Genomic DNA, 15,574 nt, shown 5'->3' with positions numbered 1-15,574 from the left:
TATCACGTTCTTCCATCCATGGGATTCTCCAGGCAAGAGTACTGGAGTGGGTTGCCATTTCCTTCTCCAGAGGATCTTCCTGACCCAGGGATCAAACCCGGGTCTCCCACATTGTTGGCAGACGCTTTACCGAGGCTTACCACCAGGGAAGTCCTTACGGATTCCAAAACAGCCTTACGAATTACAATTTGTTATTCTTCACTATTGAGGAAAATAAGGCCCAGGGAGGTGAAGCCAGTTGCCCAGGGTCATGGAACCAAGGATTATCTGATACTATTAATAAAATGTATGCCTCTTTCACGTTGAATATTCTCTACCCTGGGAGTATGAGGTGGGGTAATGCAGATACATTTTTATGAACCCACTAGAGCAACACATTCACATGAAGGATGCTCACTCCTGAGTCAGCACTCTGGGAGGAGCTGAAATTTAACATGGATTCTCATCCTCGTTGACAACAGATGTCAATGTGGTGTTCTCGGAATCAAAAGTACAAGTAGCTCTTGAAATACCTCTGGACCAGAAGATGCTGAAGTGAATGATATGGATGCTATCAAGAAGAACCACCACTTGCACAGTAATTGATGGCTTACAAAGCACTCTTTGAAGACATGAATGATTCCATGATAAAAAATGAATAAATAAAAAGACAAAGAGCAATATAGGATAACATCACTGAGCAGCATGATGTTAAATGCTACACAGAGCCTTAGGGGAGTGGGTGTCAACCATGAAGGGCTAGCAGAGTGGGAGGACTTGCAAAGGGATTGGACTTGAGGAGTTGGAAGAGGAGAATCGGGAAAAGGTCATTCCATGTGAAAAAAGCATAAGCAAAATGTACAAGTTGTGGCTGGATTAGCAGAATTTAAGCTCTCAGAGGGCTTCCCTGGTGGCCCAGTGGTAGAGAATCCACCTATTATACAGGAGACATGGGTTTGATCCTTGGGTTGGAAAGATCCCCTGGAGAAGGCCATGGCAACCCACTCTAGTATTCTTGCCTGGAGAATCCCACGCACAGAGGAGTCTGGTGGGCCACAGTCCATGGGGTCATAAAGAATGAGACGTGGCAAAGCAACTGAACATACCCACACGCAATCTCACAGAGGGAAATGAATAATGCTTGACCATGGAGCATTTTGAAGACTCACCCTGGTTAGATGTGGAGACCCTCCATTGTAGATGTGTGGAAACCATGGAGAGTTTGTGAGCAGAAGGTGAAATGTCCAAAGCTGGATTTGAGGCCTTGGTGATGGAATTTAGGGAGGTTTGGAAAGATAAGACACCAGGGCAGGGATCAGCCATTTCATTTGTCCTTCTTCCTCTCCACAGAACTCAGGGGCACACGAGGGCCACCCTCCAAGCTTCTCTTCCCAGCCTCCCAGCCTTCACCCCCCTTTCTCTGGAGCTGCAGCAGACAGCAGTCATGCTGCCGGGGGCAGACCTTCTCCCAAAAGCCCAGGTGTGCAGCAAAAGGTAGGCACCTGGAGAAAGGTTTAAGCTGGGAGCCAACTTGGCCTCATCTCTCTCTGTGGCCCCTCTCCTCCCCGTGTTGAGGTTCAAACAGAAAGAAATGACATTTTGGATAGAAACAAGTTTACTTGAAAAGGACAGAAATGGATATATGGATATAGGTCAGAGTATTCCAAGGCATCATTTCCTGGGTTCATCCCAGAAAATATGACAAGTAAAATGGCCTTGGCAGGTTTGCAAAAGAGTGTGGCGAACAGACCAAGTTCAGTGAAGTTGAAGATAGGAGTCAGGGAGCATGGGGGAAGAAAATGTGGAGAATGAGAGAAATAGTGGATCCTCGGAAATGAATGGAGAGGTGCCAGAAGTTGGAGTCGCCATGTAAAAGGGAGGAGATGACACATGTCAGCAGGCAGGAGAATCAGAGAGGTAAAAGATGCAGGATATGGGGAATGCAAGGAGCAGTGGGAAGGTAGTCAAAAAGGAGGCAGACTTTTATGTAGCAGCCTGGATGGGAAGGGGGCTTGGGAGAGAATGGATGCGTGTATATGTATGGCTGAGTTCCTTCACTCTTCACCTGAAACTATCACAGCATTGTCCGTTAATGAGCTATAATACCCCAATACAAAATTAAAAGTTCAAAAAAATATATAAAATTAGTCTTAAAAAAAAAAAAAAAAGGTGGCAGACATGAGTTGACCATGACACAAAAGCGCTGCATGCCACAGGGCAGGGCATCATTTGGGGATGGAGACTCTGTAATGTCCTGGGTACCCCCACAGAACACACTTATAGCACACGGGGCTGGCTTATGAAGAGACACTCCAGCAATACCTGCATATACACTCACTTAGGAATGAAACGGGCTTCCCTGGTGGCTCAGATGGTAAAGAATCTGCTGTCAATCCGAGAGACCTGGGTTCAATCCCTAGTTTAGCAAGATCCCCTGGAGAAGGGAATGGCTACCCACTCCAGTATTCTTGCCTGGGAAATCTCATGGACGGAAGAGCCTGGAGGGCAACCATCCATGGGGTGCAAAGAGTTGGATATGATTGCACAACTAATACTTTCACTTAGGAACAACACAGGCTGAGAGATAAATTACTCTGGAAATGCCTGGGTTGATGGAGCTCTTTGTGTTGGACTGGACAGACACTTTGCTTCTTTCTCATCTCGCTTTCTCCCAACAGACAGGGTGCCCCTTAGAGGAGGGGAATGAATTTCTGAGGTTCCCATCCTGAGATGCCTCCAGCATTGCATCCACAGTGATGTGTCCTGTTGTTCATATACATCTGTAACATATCTGTGATATATATTTAAGCCCCAGATCTTTTTCCCCTTTAATCAATTTTTTCTACAGTTCAGTCTATAGTTTCTAAAACAGGAGCTATATACAATGTCGATGCATGGATTGATCGTCTTTCTTTGAATTTTACTCACGCAGATGGCGGGTCTGCACTCTTCTGATAAGGCAGGGCCAAAGTTTCCAATTCCATCCCCAACTTTTTCCAAGTCCACTTCCGCAGTTTCAGAAATAACCCAGCCGCCATCCTACGAAGATGCAGTGAAGCAGGTAAGCGCACGATTTGATCTTCATGGAAGAACAGGCTGACTCAGTGCATGTTGTTTTATATGATGTGGCTTCATGCATGTAGATTCTGTGGCCTCCCCCGCCGGAACAAGCAGACTGTCCAGATGCTCACTGTGAAGAAGCGTGGTGTGTGTAGACATGCTGTGTGAGGCAGAGAGAGAAGAGGCTGACTTAGCACCCAAATGTCCAGACTTGGTGCCAGCTGCCACTGCCACAAACACTGGTCAAGAATTCAACTTCTCTTCTGTGAAATGAAGACGATATCTACTGGATAAGGGTGCTAGATGACATAGCATTGATTGCATTGTCCTGACACAAGATACGTACTCAAATATTAACACATGAGAGTAATTGCTGGGGCAACTGTTTCTAAGGTTCTTCCTAGCTTCCAAACTCAGTGATCCCAGGGACTGAGATCCATGTATGCCTTTGTCCTCCTCATTCCCATCCCCTGGTATCTGTAAACATCAAATGGATCCTTTGTGGTTTCAAAAGAAAAGAGGGCCAGACAAAGTGGACTTCCACAGACAGAGCTTACTTAACTCAGATGAGCCAGAGGGGAAGGTGTGTTCACTCTAAGTGCAGTGGGGAGCCAGAGAAACGGGAGCCACATCCCCAGCACCCAGACGGGAGGCAGATCCAAGTCACTTCACTTCTTAGTTTTTTTATTTGGGTCCATCCTTCTTGGTGAGCCTAAGGTTTGTCTATTTTGTTTGCTGTTTGAAAGAACCAGGTCTTGGATTTATTGATTTTTTTTTTCTATTCTTATTTCATCTCTATCTTATGTAATTCCTCTCTGATCTTTAATGTCCTTCCTTCTGCTGTAGGTTTTGTTTGCTCGTTTTCTAATTTTTTTTTCCCAGCCCCCTTCCTTAGTTGCTTTTTTTTTTGTATTGGCCACGCTGCACGGCATGAGAGATCTGATTCCCCAACCAGAGATAGGACCCACACCCTCTGTATTGGGAGTGCAGAGTCTTAACCATTGGACCACCAGGGAAGTCCCTCTAACTGTTTTAGATGGTAGGTTAGGTTGTTCATTTGAGATTCTTCTTATTTTATTAAGGAATTTCGGTATCCCTATGAACTACCTCTTAAGAACTGTTTTCGCTGCATCCCATAGATTTTGCATGCTTGTGTTTTTATTGACATTTGTCTCTCAGTTCAGTTCAGTCTCTCAGTCGCATCTGACTCTTTTCGACCCCACAGACTGCAACACGCCAGGCTTCCCTGTCCATCATCAACTCTCAGAGCTTGCTCAAACTCATGTCATCAAGTCGGTGATGCCATCCAACCATGTCACCCTGTGTTGCCCTCTTTTCCTTCTGCCTTCAATCTTTCCCAGCATCAGGGTCTTTTCCAATGAGTTAGGTCTTTTCATCAGGTGGCCAAAGTATTAGAGTTTAATCTTCAGCATCAGTCCTTCCAATGAATATTCAGGACTGATTTCCTTTAGGATGGACTGGTTGGATCTCCTTGCTGTCCAAGGGACTCTCAAGAGTCTTCTCCAGCACCACAGTTCAAAAGCATCAATTCTTCAGTGCTCAGCTTTCTTTATAATCCAACTTTTAGACTAAGTCCAACTTTTCTTTGTCTCTAGGTATCTTTTAATTTCCTCTTTGATTTCATCACTGACCAATTCATGTTTTAGTAGCATGTTGTTTAGCCTCCAAATAAGCATTTTTTTCCATTGCTTTTTCTCTGATTAATTTCTAGTTTCATGACATTGTGATCAGAAAAGATGCTTGATTGTTGAGGCATATTTTGTGTCCTAGCCAAGTCACTTCAAAGTGATAAAAATGGCCGTACTATTTATATATTAAGGTGCCCATCTCCTAGAATGGAAACTTCTCAAACAACTGAATTTACTCTGAACGACTCTGGGCTAGAGATCATTCTGCCTCCTTTCCCCTCTTCTCTTGTTGTGTCAGATTGTTTTATTTAGTAGTTTTCCTGTCCAAAACCGCATGCTACCCAAACCTTTAGCCAGTTAATGTCCGTATTCATGAAGGCCAAAGGTGGAACCAACCCAAGTGTTCATTGAAGGATGAATGGATAAATGAAATACATATTTTATACAATGAATATTATGCCTGCATGCTAAGTTGCTTCAGTCACATCTGACTCTGTGCAACCTCATAGACTATACCCCGCCAGCCTCCTCTGTCCATGGGATTCTCCAGGCAAGAACACTAGAGTGGGTTGCCATGCCCTCCTCCAGGGGATCTTCCCCATCCAGGGACTGAACCCAAGTCTCTTATAGTCTTCTGCATTGCCAGGTGTTCTTTATCACTAGGGCCACCTGGGAAGCCCCACAATGAATATTACTCAGAGTTAATAAGGAAGGAGATTCTGACCCCTGCTGCAAAACCTTGAAGACATTCAGTTCAGTTCAGTTCAGTTGCTCAGTCATGTCCGACTCTTTGTGACCCCATGAATGGCAGCACGTCAGGCCTCCCTGTCCATCCCAACTCCCGGAGTTCACTCAAACTCACGTCCATCTAGTCGGTGATGCCATCCAGCCATCTCATCCTCTGTCGTCCCCTACTCCTACTGCCCCCAATCCCTCCCAGCATCAGAGTCTTTTCCAATGAGTCAACTCTTCGCATGAGGTGGCCAAAGTACTGGAGTTATACTAAGCTAAATAAGCCAGCCACAAAGGGAAAGACACTGTGGAAAGTGGCTCAGTTGTGTCTGCTTTGTGAGCCCATCATGGTCTATACAGTCCATGGAATTTTCCAGATCAGAATACTAGAGTGGGTAGCCTATCCCTTCTCCAGCGGATCTTCCCTACCCAGGAATCAAACCGGGCTGTCCTGCATTGCAGGCAGATTCTTTACCAACTGAGCTATTAGGAAAGCCCCAAAGATACTGTATCAGTCCACTTATATGCGATACCTAGAGTCATCAAATCCACAGCAGCAGAGAACAGAACAGTGGTGTCCAGGAGCTGTAGGGAGGAGGGGGTGGGGAGTTAGTGTTCAGTGGGGTCAGAGTTGCAGTTTTGCAAGATGAAAAAGCTCCAGAGCTGAACGGTGGTGCCAGTTGGACAACCACGTGAATGACCCTAGTGGATATGCACACTGTACTCTGAAATGGTTAAGATGGTAAATTTTTAATGTTGTTTATAGTTTACCACAATTTAAAAAAAAAAACAACACTACTAAGCAAACCTAATTCAAGAACCTGTCATACTGCTTCCGATGATTTCCTACAGAAGCAGTCGCTACGTTTTAATTTCTCTGTTCTCCTTTGGTTAATTGGCAACAGCAAATGACCCGGAGCCAGCAGATGGACGAACTCCTGGATGTCCTCATTGAAAGTGGAGGTAAGATATCAGGATGCTCTGCCCCTGTGTGCACTCTAGGGTGTGGACTCTTAGGGCCAAGGTCAGATGCTCACTGTGAGTTGGACTAAAGAGCCATGTCGGGGTGGAGCGTGCCTGCCTCTGAGCCTCCTGTCCATGTTTGCAGCAGATAAAAGAAGTCCTAGAGTGTGACCCCTCATCACCTTTGTCCCATTTTCCTCAGAAAACTTTTCAGCAATCGTTTTAACAGTTTTCGTCTTTCAGCTTGGTCCTTGTTTTCCTAAATGTTTTTCCTGCTAAACCATTTTCCCCTACTGTTCTAATCCCAACGTCCCTCTCTTCTTATTATGAGAAGAAGGAAGCAGGTAAAGCAAGTCTGCTCAAAATGAATCTCCCACCGATGGGCCCTTCATGTTCACACGTCATTCAAGCAGTGACAGTGATCACTGTGTTCTTTTTTGCCTCCTTGTAAGTCATCCGTTTATTTCTTTTTAAACAGTTGCATAGTTGTGCCTAAAATTTGAAAGCACACAAGTGACTATGACCATGTAAGGAGAATGTGTGGATAAAAAGAAAAGACCCCATATTGGAGCCCTCAAGTTGTTGCTGTTTTTCAGTCCCTAAGTCCAACTCTTTGCCACCCCATGGACTACTGCATGCCAGGCTTCCTTGTCCTTCACAATCTCCCTGAGTTTGCTCAAACTCATGACCATAGAGTCAGTGATGCCATCCAATCATCTCATCCTCTATCATTCCCTTCTCTTCCTACCTTCAGTCTTTCACAGCATCAAGGTCTTTTCCAATGAGTCAGCTCTTTGCATCAGGTGACTGAAGTACTAGAGCTTCGGCATCAGTCCTTCCAATGAGGATTCAGGGTTGATTTCCTTTAGGATTGGTTTGCTCTCCTTGCTGTTCAGGGGACTCTCAAGAGTTTTCTCCAACACCATAGTTTGAAAGCATCAATTCTTCAGTGCTGAGCACTTAAGTGACAGCATTGAAAGTTTCAGAGAGAAAGTGGCCAGGCATCAGACTAGGTCCATCGCTGAACCAGGCAAAGCCTCCACCTTTAGGGGGTTTGCTGTCTGGCAAGAGAGATGGGCATCATGCAAGGAAACAGGCAGTTCCTCCCTTGTAACAAGAGGGAAGAAGAAAAACATGGGCACAGATGTCTGTATCGTTGTTAAGTTTCATGATGGAAAGATGAGCAGGTTCCTATCAGACACCATTATATTTTGTATTTAAACTTTTTATTTTGTATTGGGGTATAGCCAATTAACAACATTGTGAAAGTTTCAGGTGAACAGCAAAGGGACTCAGCCATGGATAGACACGTATCCATTCTCCCCCAAACTCCCCTCCCATCCTGGCTGCCACATGATAACACTGATCAGAGTTCCCTGTGCTATTCAGTAGGTCCTTGTTGATTATCCAGTTTAAATATAGCGGTGAAGATACCCTTATGTTTTTAATGAAGTATGTGGCAAGGTCTGCAAACAGGGTGTGGGAGTGGAGCCTGGGAAATTCCAGGAAAGAAGAACAGTGATGAATCGATCACAAGAAACAACAGCAGGATCACCCTCTCTCCGTGCCTGAGTGCATGCATGCTAAGTCACTTCAGTCGTGTCTGACTCTGCAACCCTATGGACTGTAGCCCGCCAGGCTCCTCCAGTGGACCTTCCCAACCTAGGGATTCAACCTGCGTCTGTTACGTCTCCTGCGTCTTTCACATCTTACAATGGAGATGGCCGGTTCTTCACCACTAGCAGGTTCTTTACCATTAGCGCCACCTGGGAAGCCCCCTACTAGGCAGTATTAAGTGCCGACTTAACATCATGAATTTAAAAATGAACTGGGCAACTTCATTGTGCAATTTTTTCCTTAAAAGTCCAACCAATCCTGGAAGGATTCGGAGAAAGCAGACGGTTAGATTCATCCAGGTGTGAGGTTTTGCCAAGGGAGTACGGTGATGGAAGGAAAGGGCAGGGGCATTGAGGATATATGTGAGAGTAATTAGAGTGGTGGATCAAGAGTACAGACTGCACAAGGAAAGGAGTAAAAGCCAGGAAATTGCCTGGTGGTCCAGTGCTTGTGATGCCATGCTTCCACTACAGGGAAGGCAGGTTTGATCTCTGGTTCAGGGAACTAAGATGCTGCATGCCGCATGTAATGGCCAAAATAAATAAAAACCAGAAGAAGCTGATGGATGATGAGAAAATCGTGGAGTCAGTAGACTGGGGTGACTCAAAATGACTGAGAATTTGTCATCAGAGGGTCCTTATGAAGTGAACTTGAGGAATGGGAGGCAATGGACAGGGAGTTGGAAATGGTGATTGAAACGGAACTTTGAGAGGGTGCAGTGTTTGGGGCCACAAGGTCCGGGGTGTGTCCAGCAGAGTGGCAATGGCAGCATCACTTGCACTGAGGGGGATGGGGTGTCAGGGAACGGAGAGGCCCCCTGGACAACAAGTCACTTCCGGGATGCTGAAGTCACGGAGAATGACGAGAGTTGAAGTGGAAGAAAGGCAGTGAACAGGGAGTAGTTTTTTGTGGATGAGGAAGAAGGACCAGGAGACGGAGGGCAGGGGGTGGACTTTGAGAGCAGGATGACCTTCAAAACCACTGAGGAGTTATAATAAGGAGGAGGAGTAACGATCAGACAGTGGTGGCAGGAAAGGACCTGATGACTTATCTTCTGGTTGGGTAGCAAAGAGCCCCCAGTGAGGGGATGGTGAGGATGCAGTGTCTTCAGGGGCAGCCAGGTGTCAGTGAAGGAGCAGGTAAAAGCACCTGCTTTGAGCGTCTGATAATCGCAGAGTGGAATTTCCAGCAAGAGAGGGTTTGGGAAGAGACCCAAGGGAAGAACTTGCAATATACAGAGTGGTTTAGGGGTGAGACCGGGTGAAGAGCCATGACCCAAGAAGCATGGCCATCTCCTTCTTGGAAGTCATTCATTCATTCCAAAGATTCATTCAAGTGAATGAATCAATCTTTGAGTGATCAGTCTTTGAATGATCACAATCGATCGGAAGTGATTGAACAATTCCCGTTGTGTTTTACCAACAGAAATGCCCGCTGACGCCAGAGAGGATCATTCATGTCTTCACAGAGTCCCAAAGATACCCAGGTCTTCTCGAAGCCCCACTGGTGCCCTCCCCAAGTCCTCAGCAGCCTTTGAACCAGCGTCCGCAGGAGGCCAGCTCTCCTTTGATCACTTCGGTGCTGAGAGCGACGAGCACCTGGAAGTCTTATTAAATTCTCAGAGCCCCTTGGGGAAGGTGAATGACACCACCCTTCTGAAAATCGGGAGTGAGGAGCCTCCTTTCGATGGGATGATGGATGGATTCTCAGGGAAGGCTGCAGAAGACCTCTTCAACGCACACGAGATCCTGCCGGGCCCCCTGTCCCCTATGCAAACCCAGTTTTCACCCTCCTCTGTGGACAGCAGTGGGCTGCCCTTAAGCTTCACAGAATCTCCTTGGGAAAGCATGGAATGGCTGGACCTCACGCCGCCCAGCTCCACCCCAAGCTTCAGCTCCCTGTCTACCGGGGGCCCCAGCATCTTCAACATTGATTTCCTGGATGTCACGGATCTCAATCTGAATTCCCCCATGGACCTCCACTTACAGCAGTGGTAAACACCTGATGAAGTGCTAAGGAAGGCCAAGAGGAATCCCATCGGGGAAAGCACATGACCACAAATATTTACATTCTCCCAAAGAAGAAGGAGCTGGAAGAGGAGGAGGAGAGGAAGAAGAAGGAGGAGGAAGAAGGGGAGGAGGAGCTGGAGAGAATGAAAAACAAGCATGGAGACTTCTGTGACAACCAGCAAGAACAAACAGGAGTCTTTTTTTTAATAGATGGATAGTGTAATATTTGCCAACGTTCAGTGACTATTAATGATTTCAGCAATGGTTTCAAAATTATGTTTTTTCAGATCAAGAATGCAAAAAAAAAATTTTTTTTCTTCCAATGCCTTTCAAACACTAATCTTTTTTTCTAGCTTGTATTTTTTTCAGGCACTGTTGGGGTATAATCTCACTTCGTAAGATTTTCTCATGAATTTGTTACTCTTACCATGGAAAGAAGTTGTAAGCTCTCTGGGGAACACACAGAAGCCAGTCCTTCAAAGTAGATGGAAGTCGTACCCCTGAAGGCTGCTTCTCATGTCTCCATCACTCGCCTTTCAAAACAGAGGTCAGGCCCAGTGTCAGGTTCTTAAGGCAGAACAGAGGGACAGGACCAATCCATTCCCAGGGAAGTGAAGTGAACTCAGTATCCCTTGGCCACAAAGCCACCCCCGCTACAGTGACCCCCAACCCTGTACCCAGGACTCCATGTGGTCACTGATAACAACCGACCTACCTTTGGCCCAAAGAAGCACACCTGAAATTTCCCTTTCTTAACCAGTGGCCGGATCACTGTCACTGTCTCCATGGTGATGTGTATGCTCAGTTGCTCAGTTGAGTCCGACTCTTTGCTACCCCCTGGGCTGTAGCCTGCCAGGCTCCTCTGTCCGTGGTTTCCCAGGCAAGAATACTGGAGTGGGTTGCCATGTCCTCCTCCGGGGGATCTTCCCAACCCAGGGATCAAATTCCGGTCTCCTGCATTGGCAGGTGGATTCTTTACCACTGAGCCACCTGGGAATCCCCGCCATGGTGTTAAGCATTGTGAAACAGGAGAGAACCCTAAAGCAAGAAGAGAGACAAAACCTCCTGCCATTCTCCAGCACAACCTCCTTTAGTGTCAAAGACTAGAGATGACCATGTAAGCAAATCAGAGTATCTCTCTGGTCTCAAGAAACTGTTATCAGGAATAATGCAGACAGCACTAAAGAACATCATTTCACGTATGACGGGAATAAACACAGTGGGTTACTATTCATATAACAGGGTGATTATTTATGGATGTTCGGCTTCTCTTTTTATTTTCTTATTGGAAGGAGGGGTTCACCTCCATTATCTTTCTCCCACTCTACTTTTCTTTCAAATTCTCCATCCATTTTCTCCCTTCTTTTGAAGATCTCCCTTTCTCTGCCCCAACGTTTGGAGAAGAGGATTTCATCCATTTATCAGCTGTCCTACTGCTAATAAAACCATATGTTAAAAAGCTGAAAGTCAAGGTTCTCCCGGGTAACCGATTCTCCATCTGCATAGTAACTTGCTGTAAAAGGAAGTCAAAAGAAAGAAATCAAAGGAAAGAAACCAATGATTCCGTCCATCATTCGTGAAGCTCTCCCTATCCTCATTTGGTTGGCAATCACTGATTTGGGTTGCTCTGGGGAAAACCGGAAATCGTTACGTTGTATATATAGTAACTATACTATATATAGTATAGTTCCAAGGAAAGAGTATTTTAGGTCTGGGTTTCTGAAAGAAAACACAATTGCACGTCGAAAAGGACGGAAGGGAAAAAAGACGATGGTCTCCTGTGCATTCCTCACCACTTCCCCTGCTTTTGCTGGGAGTTGAAAACTTAAATTGCAGGATAGTCTCTAAGGCTCACTGTGGTTCTAACACACGGATTCATAGTGTTGCATGCTGTAGAAGGTAGCTCTCGCTGTTTTTATTTTTTATTTAAATCACTAAGGCACTGTTTTCTTCTTTTGTAAAAAAAAAAAAATGTTCACTGTGCACTTATGGAGAAAATAACCAAACATGTTGTGATTTTAGAAGTTCTCTTTTTGAAAAAAAAAAAAAAGATTTAGAAGTCATTCCATTGTTAACCTGTTAACATGTGTGAACACAGAGTGTTTTTGGTGATTACTACTCTGAAAGCTGCCGCATCTTACTGAGGGGGTGGGGAGAGCAGGAGGAGAATATATATATATTATATATGTGTATATATATATATACACACACACACATATGCATGTGTGTATAGATATATACATATGTATATGTATGTGTGTCTATAGGTATGTGTGGATATGTGTATCCATATATACACATCCATATGTACATATACATACACATGTGTGTATGTGTGTGTATCTTCAAGGCAGTGCAACAGAGTTCTATACCAAAAGCCTTTAAGCCTCCATCTGCTGTGAAATGATCTTGGCCTTTCTCACTGCGAGTTCCCGATTCATCACCCAGACTACAAGTTGCTTCTATGTATGACTCATGGCTCCAACCCAGTGACGCACAGCCACCTGCTCAGGATGAACAAGCCCGTCTCGACAGTGACTGTGATGTGAAGAGACAGGGAGCGTTCACCTGTGGTCACTGGAAAGGTACTGCCTCCTCTCACAGAGAGCAGCGGTGGAAGACGACAGTCGTTTTACATTCCTTCATCTGCCTTGTGCTTTAAAAGAGCCACACGGTACATTTTCCACTTTGCTTTGATGTCTGTCATCAAAACCAAAGATTCTGAGGGGAAAATTGCCATCTCTTCTTTGATGATGAAGCTATGGGGAAGAAAACTTTCCTGACACATTCCTCACCTTTGTGTGTTCCTCAGACGTTGACATTTTGGGGGGATCTTGACAAAGCTCGCTGGTCAGTCCATTTCTCATGTGCCAAGTTGTGTGAATTTTTTAATGTTATTTTTATCCCCCTTCCTTTGGAAAACAACCTCACAGCAATCTCTGAGACTCTGGTCTGAGTGTCAATTATTTTTTTTTCCTTTGGGTATTTCTGTCTGAAGGGCTAGACTTGGCTAGGAGGCCTCTGTCTTTGTAAGGCTATGCATTTTCATTGGGATATTTTTAGGCTATTATCTGGCACTGACATATACGCCTCACAGTTAACGAAAGATATTTGCTGCTACAAACCAGCACACAACCCAGAGCAGACTCCTGGATCATTGCTTTCAACCTCCACCCACAACCCCCACCCACCATATTCACGCTCTCTTCCTGTAGATCCGAAGTGAGATTTGAAAGATGAAACTGAGGATAATTGGGAAAAGGTTGATGAAGCTGGTTGCTCCCTGATCATCTGTGTTAATTTATGTTTCCTATAAGGGAGATTTTTTTTAAGTTCTTTTAAATTCTTAATTGTGTCTTCTACTCTGGTGACAAATTGGGCATGACTAAAAGATGTACAGAGACTTAAGAAGATGGCTACGGTCAAGTTTCTTCAGGCTTTTAGAGCCTGAAACTAACCACATGTGGTCCTCTCAAGACCCCCAGGAGCACCCTGTGGTTAAGCTGACCTGCAGACATTTGCAGGTGCTCCCAACTCTGGTGCAGTCCTGTGGGTTCACCCTTATCCAATGGATTCAGGAAGTTCCTTTGCGCAAATACTTCATTAAGCCTGTGCTCAGTAGAAGCCCTGCTTCTAACACTGTTACTGAGAAGGCACACATTCTACCATAAGGAAAGGGAGAGGAAGGGGGAAAGGAAAGAAGGAAGGAAGGAAAGAGGGAGGAAAGGCAGGAAGGTCAGGTCACAGCCCCTTGGTTCAGCTGAGACATTACATTACGAAAAGGAAATCGAAAAGCTTGGGATGAGAAACCATTCTCTCCATGAAGTGATCGCCCCGACAGATAAGGAAAGCAGGAGGGTCTTCAGTTCTGTGAACAGGTGGCCTTTGCCATCCAGAAACATTTATTTCCCATCTGAAAAAAAGGAGGTGGGGCGGATCAAAAACCTACCCCAAGCGTTTAAGACAGTCTTTTCTAAAGACCTGTTGAAGAGGTTTCTATCACCTTTTCTAGAAACCAATGCTGGTTTGGCTGAAAACTCCTGCATCAGATTTACTCATCCGGGAGATAATAACTTGATGTCTCACCTGTGCAGAGCACATCCCCTGTCCCAGATGTCCAGTACCACGTAGACTCTGCACAGATGGTTCCGATCTTGAGGGACTGGGAGGTTGCAAGAAGCCTGGTAATTTCCAAGTCTTCTAACCAGAATCCCTTTACCTATGATGACAAGGAGGGGGCGGTGTCTTCGTTTTCCCAAAGGAGAGGGGATTTTTAGCTAAAACCGACACTCATGCTGACATTTTTTTCTTCTGTGATCAAACAGCAGCAACATAGGACATAGATGTCTTTCTACCACTTAAAACATCTGTTTGAGCTTTTAGGGTTTATCTTCATTGCCAGATACAGAAACATTTGGAAAATCAGAGGACAAAGGAAACATTATTATTTTGTCCCATGCCTTCATCTTGATCTTCAGAACAAGCTCTCTGGACAAAAGGGACACTTACAGGCTAGGGTGTCCATGGAGAGCCTCTATCTTTTAGGAAAAAAAGCTGCAGGATTGTGAGGGCAGCTTGTCCCCCCTTCAGGGCTTGGCTGTGGTCCACAGATGCACCAAGTTTGCTGTCAGCTGTAAGCGAACTCAGAGTGAAAGAGTCTGGAGTCTTAAGTTTTCTTACAAATCCAGTAGAAACCAGCAGGGCAATTGAGATGTGGAAACTCAACTAGCATTAGGTGATATTACTAGACATACAACAAGACAGTCCTATAAGCTAGAGAGCTGCTCAGCGTGGTGAGGAGCTGGGTTTGAATCTGGAATCCACATTTTCAGGGGAGCCCTGGCCAGGGTGAGACTATGCATTAGGAAATGACTTTAAGACCGCAAGAGATCCAAGAAAAATTTCTCTATTACCTCCCAGGGAAATTGCTGTAGACTCATTGGGTTTGGTAACATGAAGACGTTCTCTTTTGATGGTAGGAGTTGGTGGAATCTAAGTTTCTAGAATTCTATGGGTTAAGACAAACTCATGGTGGTCTCTTGCGCTTACTTTAATCACCTTCAGCCTTGTGAGCTCCTTGTGTGTGCTTTAACAGCTCCAGAGGGGTTTTGGGAGAAGGTCATAGAATGATGGCGATCCTGGAGGCTGCTGTAACGTTTTCCAAAGGAAGGGAACCCACGCTGCTCCCCAGAGTTCTCTCCAACGTGCCTGCAGTGAGAAAAGAGGGCAGTGCACAGCTGGGTGCTTGAAATCCTGCCTCCTGGAAACACAAAGAGGCACTTTGCAAAGAAATCCAAAGAGCCAGCATATGTTCTCTGCAGGGACCCCGTGTGGTGGAGCTTTCACGTTGGCTCCTTCACTCAACTATACATAACTAGGAAGAAATGTGGGTGACCAGGAAGAGAAAAGAAGCAATGGCTAAATACCAAAGTTGGCATGTGTTCTTTTTAAAAAAATATATGTATATTTTTAAATAAAATGTTTATTTTAGAGAGAGATGAAAGCTTTTTTCTTGACTGTGCAATGTACCAGGCATTGTGCTGTTATTTTGTCAAATCCCCGCAA

At 45.2% G+C, this 15,574-nt stretch overlaps 1 protein-coding gene across 2 annotated transcripts in view; it reads left to right on the top strand.

The window, feature by feature from the left end:
• Positions 1–15,574, top strand: part of MYOCD (myocardin) — an 89,591-nt gene extending 74,017 nt beyond the window's left edge. For both annotated transcript variants that reach the window (XM_055576481.1, XM_055576482.1), the window contains exons 12-15: positions 1,330–1,473; positions 2,912–3,040; positions 6,326–6,383; positions 9,426–15,574. In XM_055576481.1, the coding sequence (XP_055432456.1) occupies positions 1,330–1,473; positions 2,912–3,040; positions 6,326–6,383; positions 9,426–9,997 (903 nt within the window). In that variant the 3' untranslated portion in view covers positions 9,998–15,574. The remainder of the gene's footprint in view (positions 1–1,329; positions 1,474–2,911; positions 3,041–6,325; positions 6,384–9,425) is intronic.

The sequence above is a fragment of the Bubalus kerabau genome, chromosome 4 (genome assembly GCF_029407905.1).
Source record: "Bubalus kerabau isolate K-KA32 ecotype Philippines breed swamp buffalo chromosome 4, PCC_UOA_SB_1v2, whole genome shotgun sequence".
Classification (NCBI taxonomy): Eukaryota; Metazoa; Chordata; class Mammalia; order Artiodactyla; family Bovidae; genus Bubalus; species Bubalus kerabau.
Note: the sequence above shows the minus strand (reverse complement) of the source record. Positions and strands in the feature narration are given on the sequence as shown.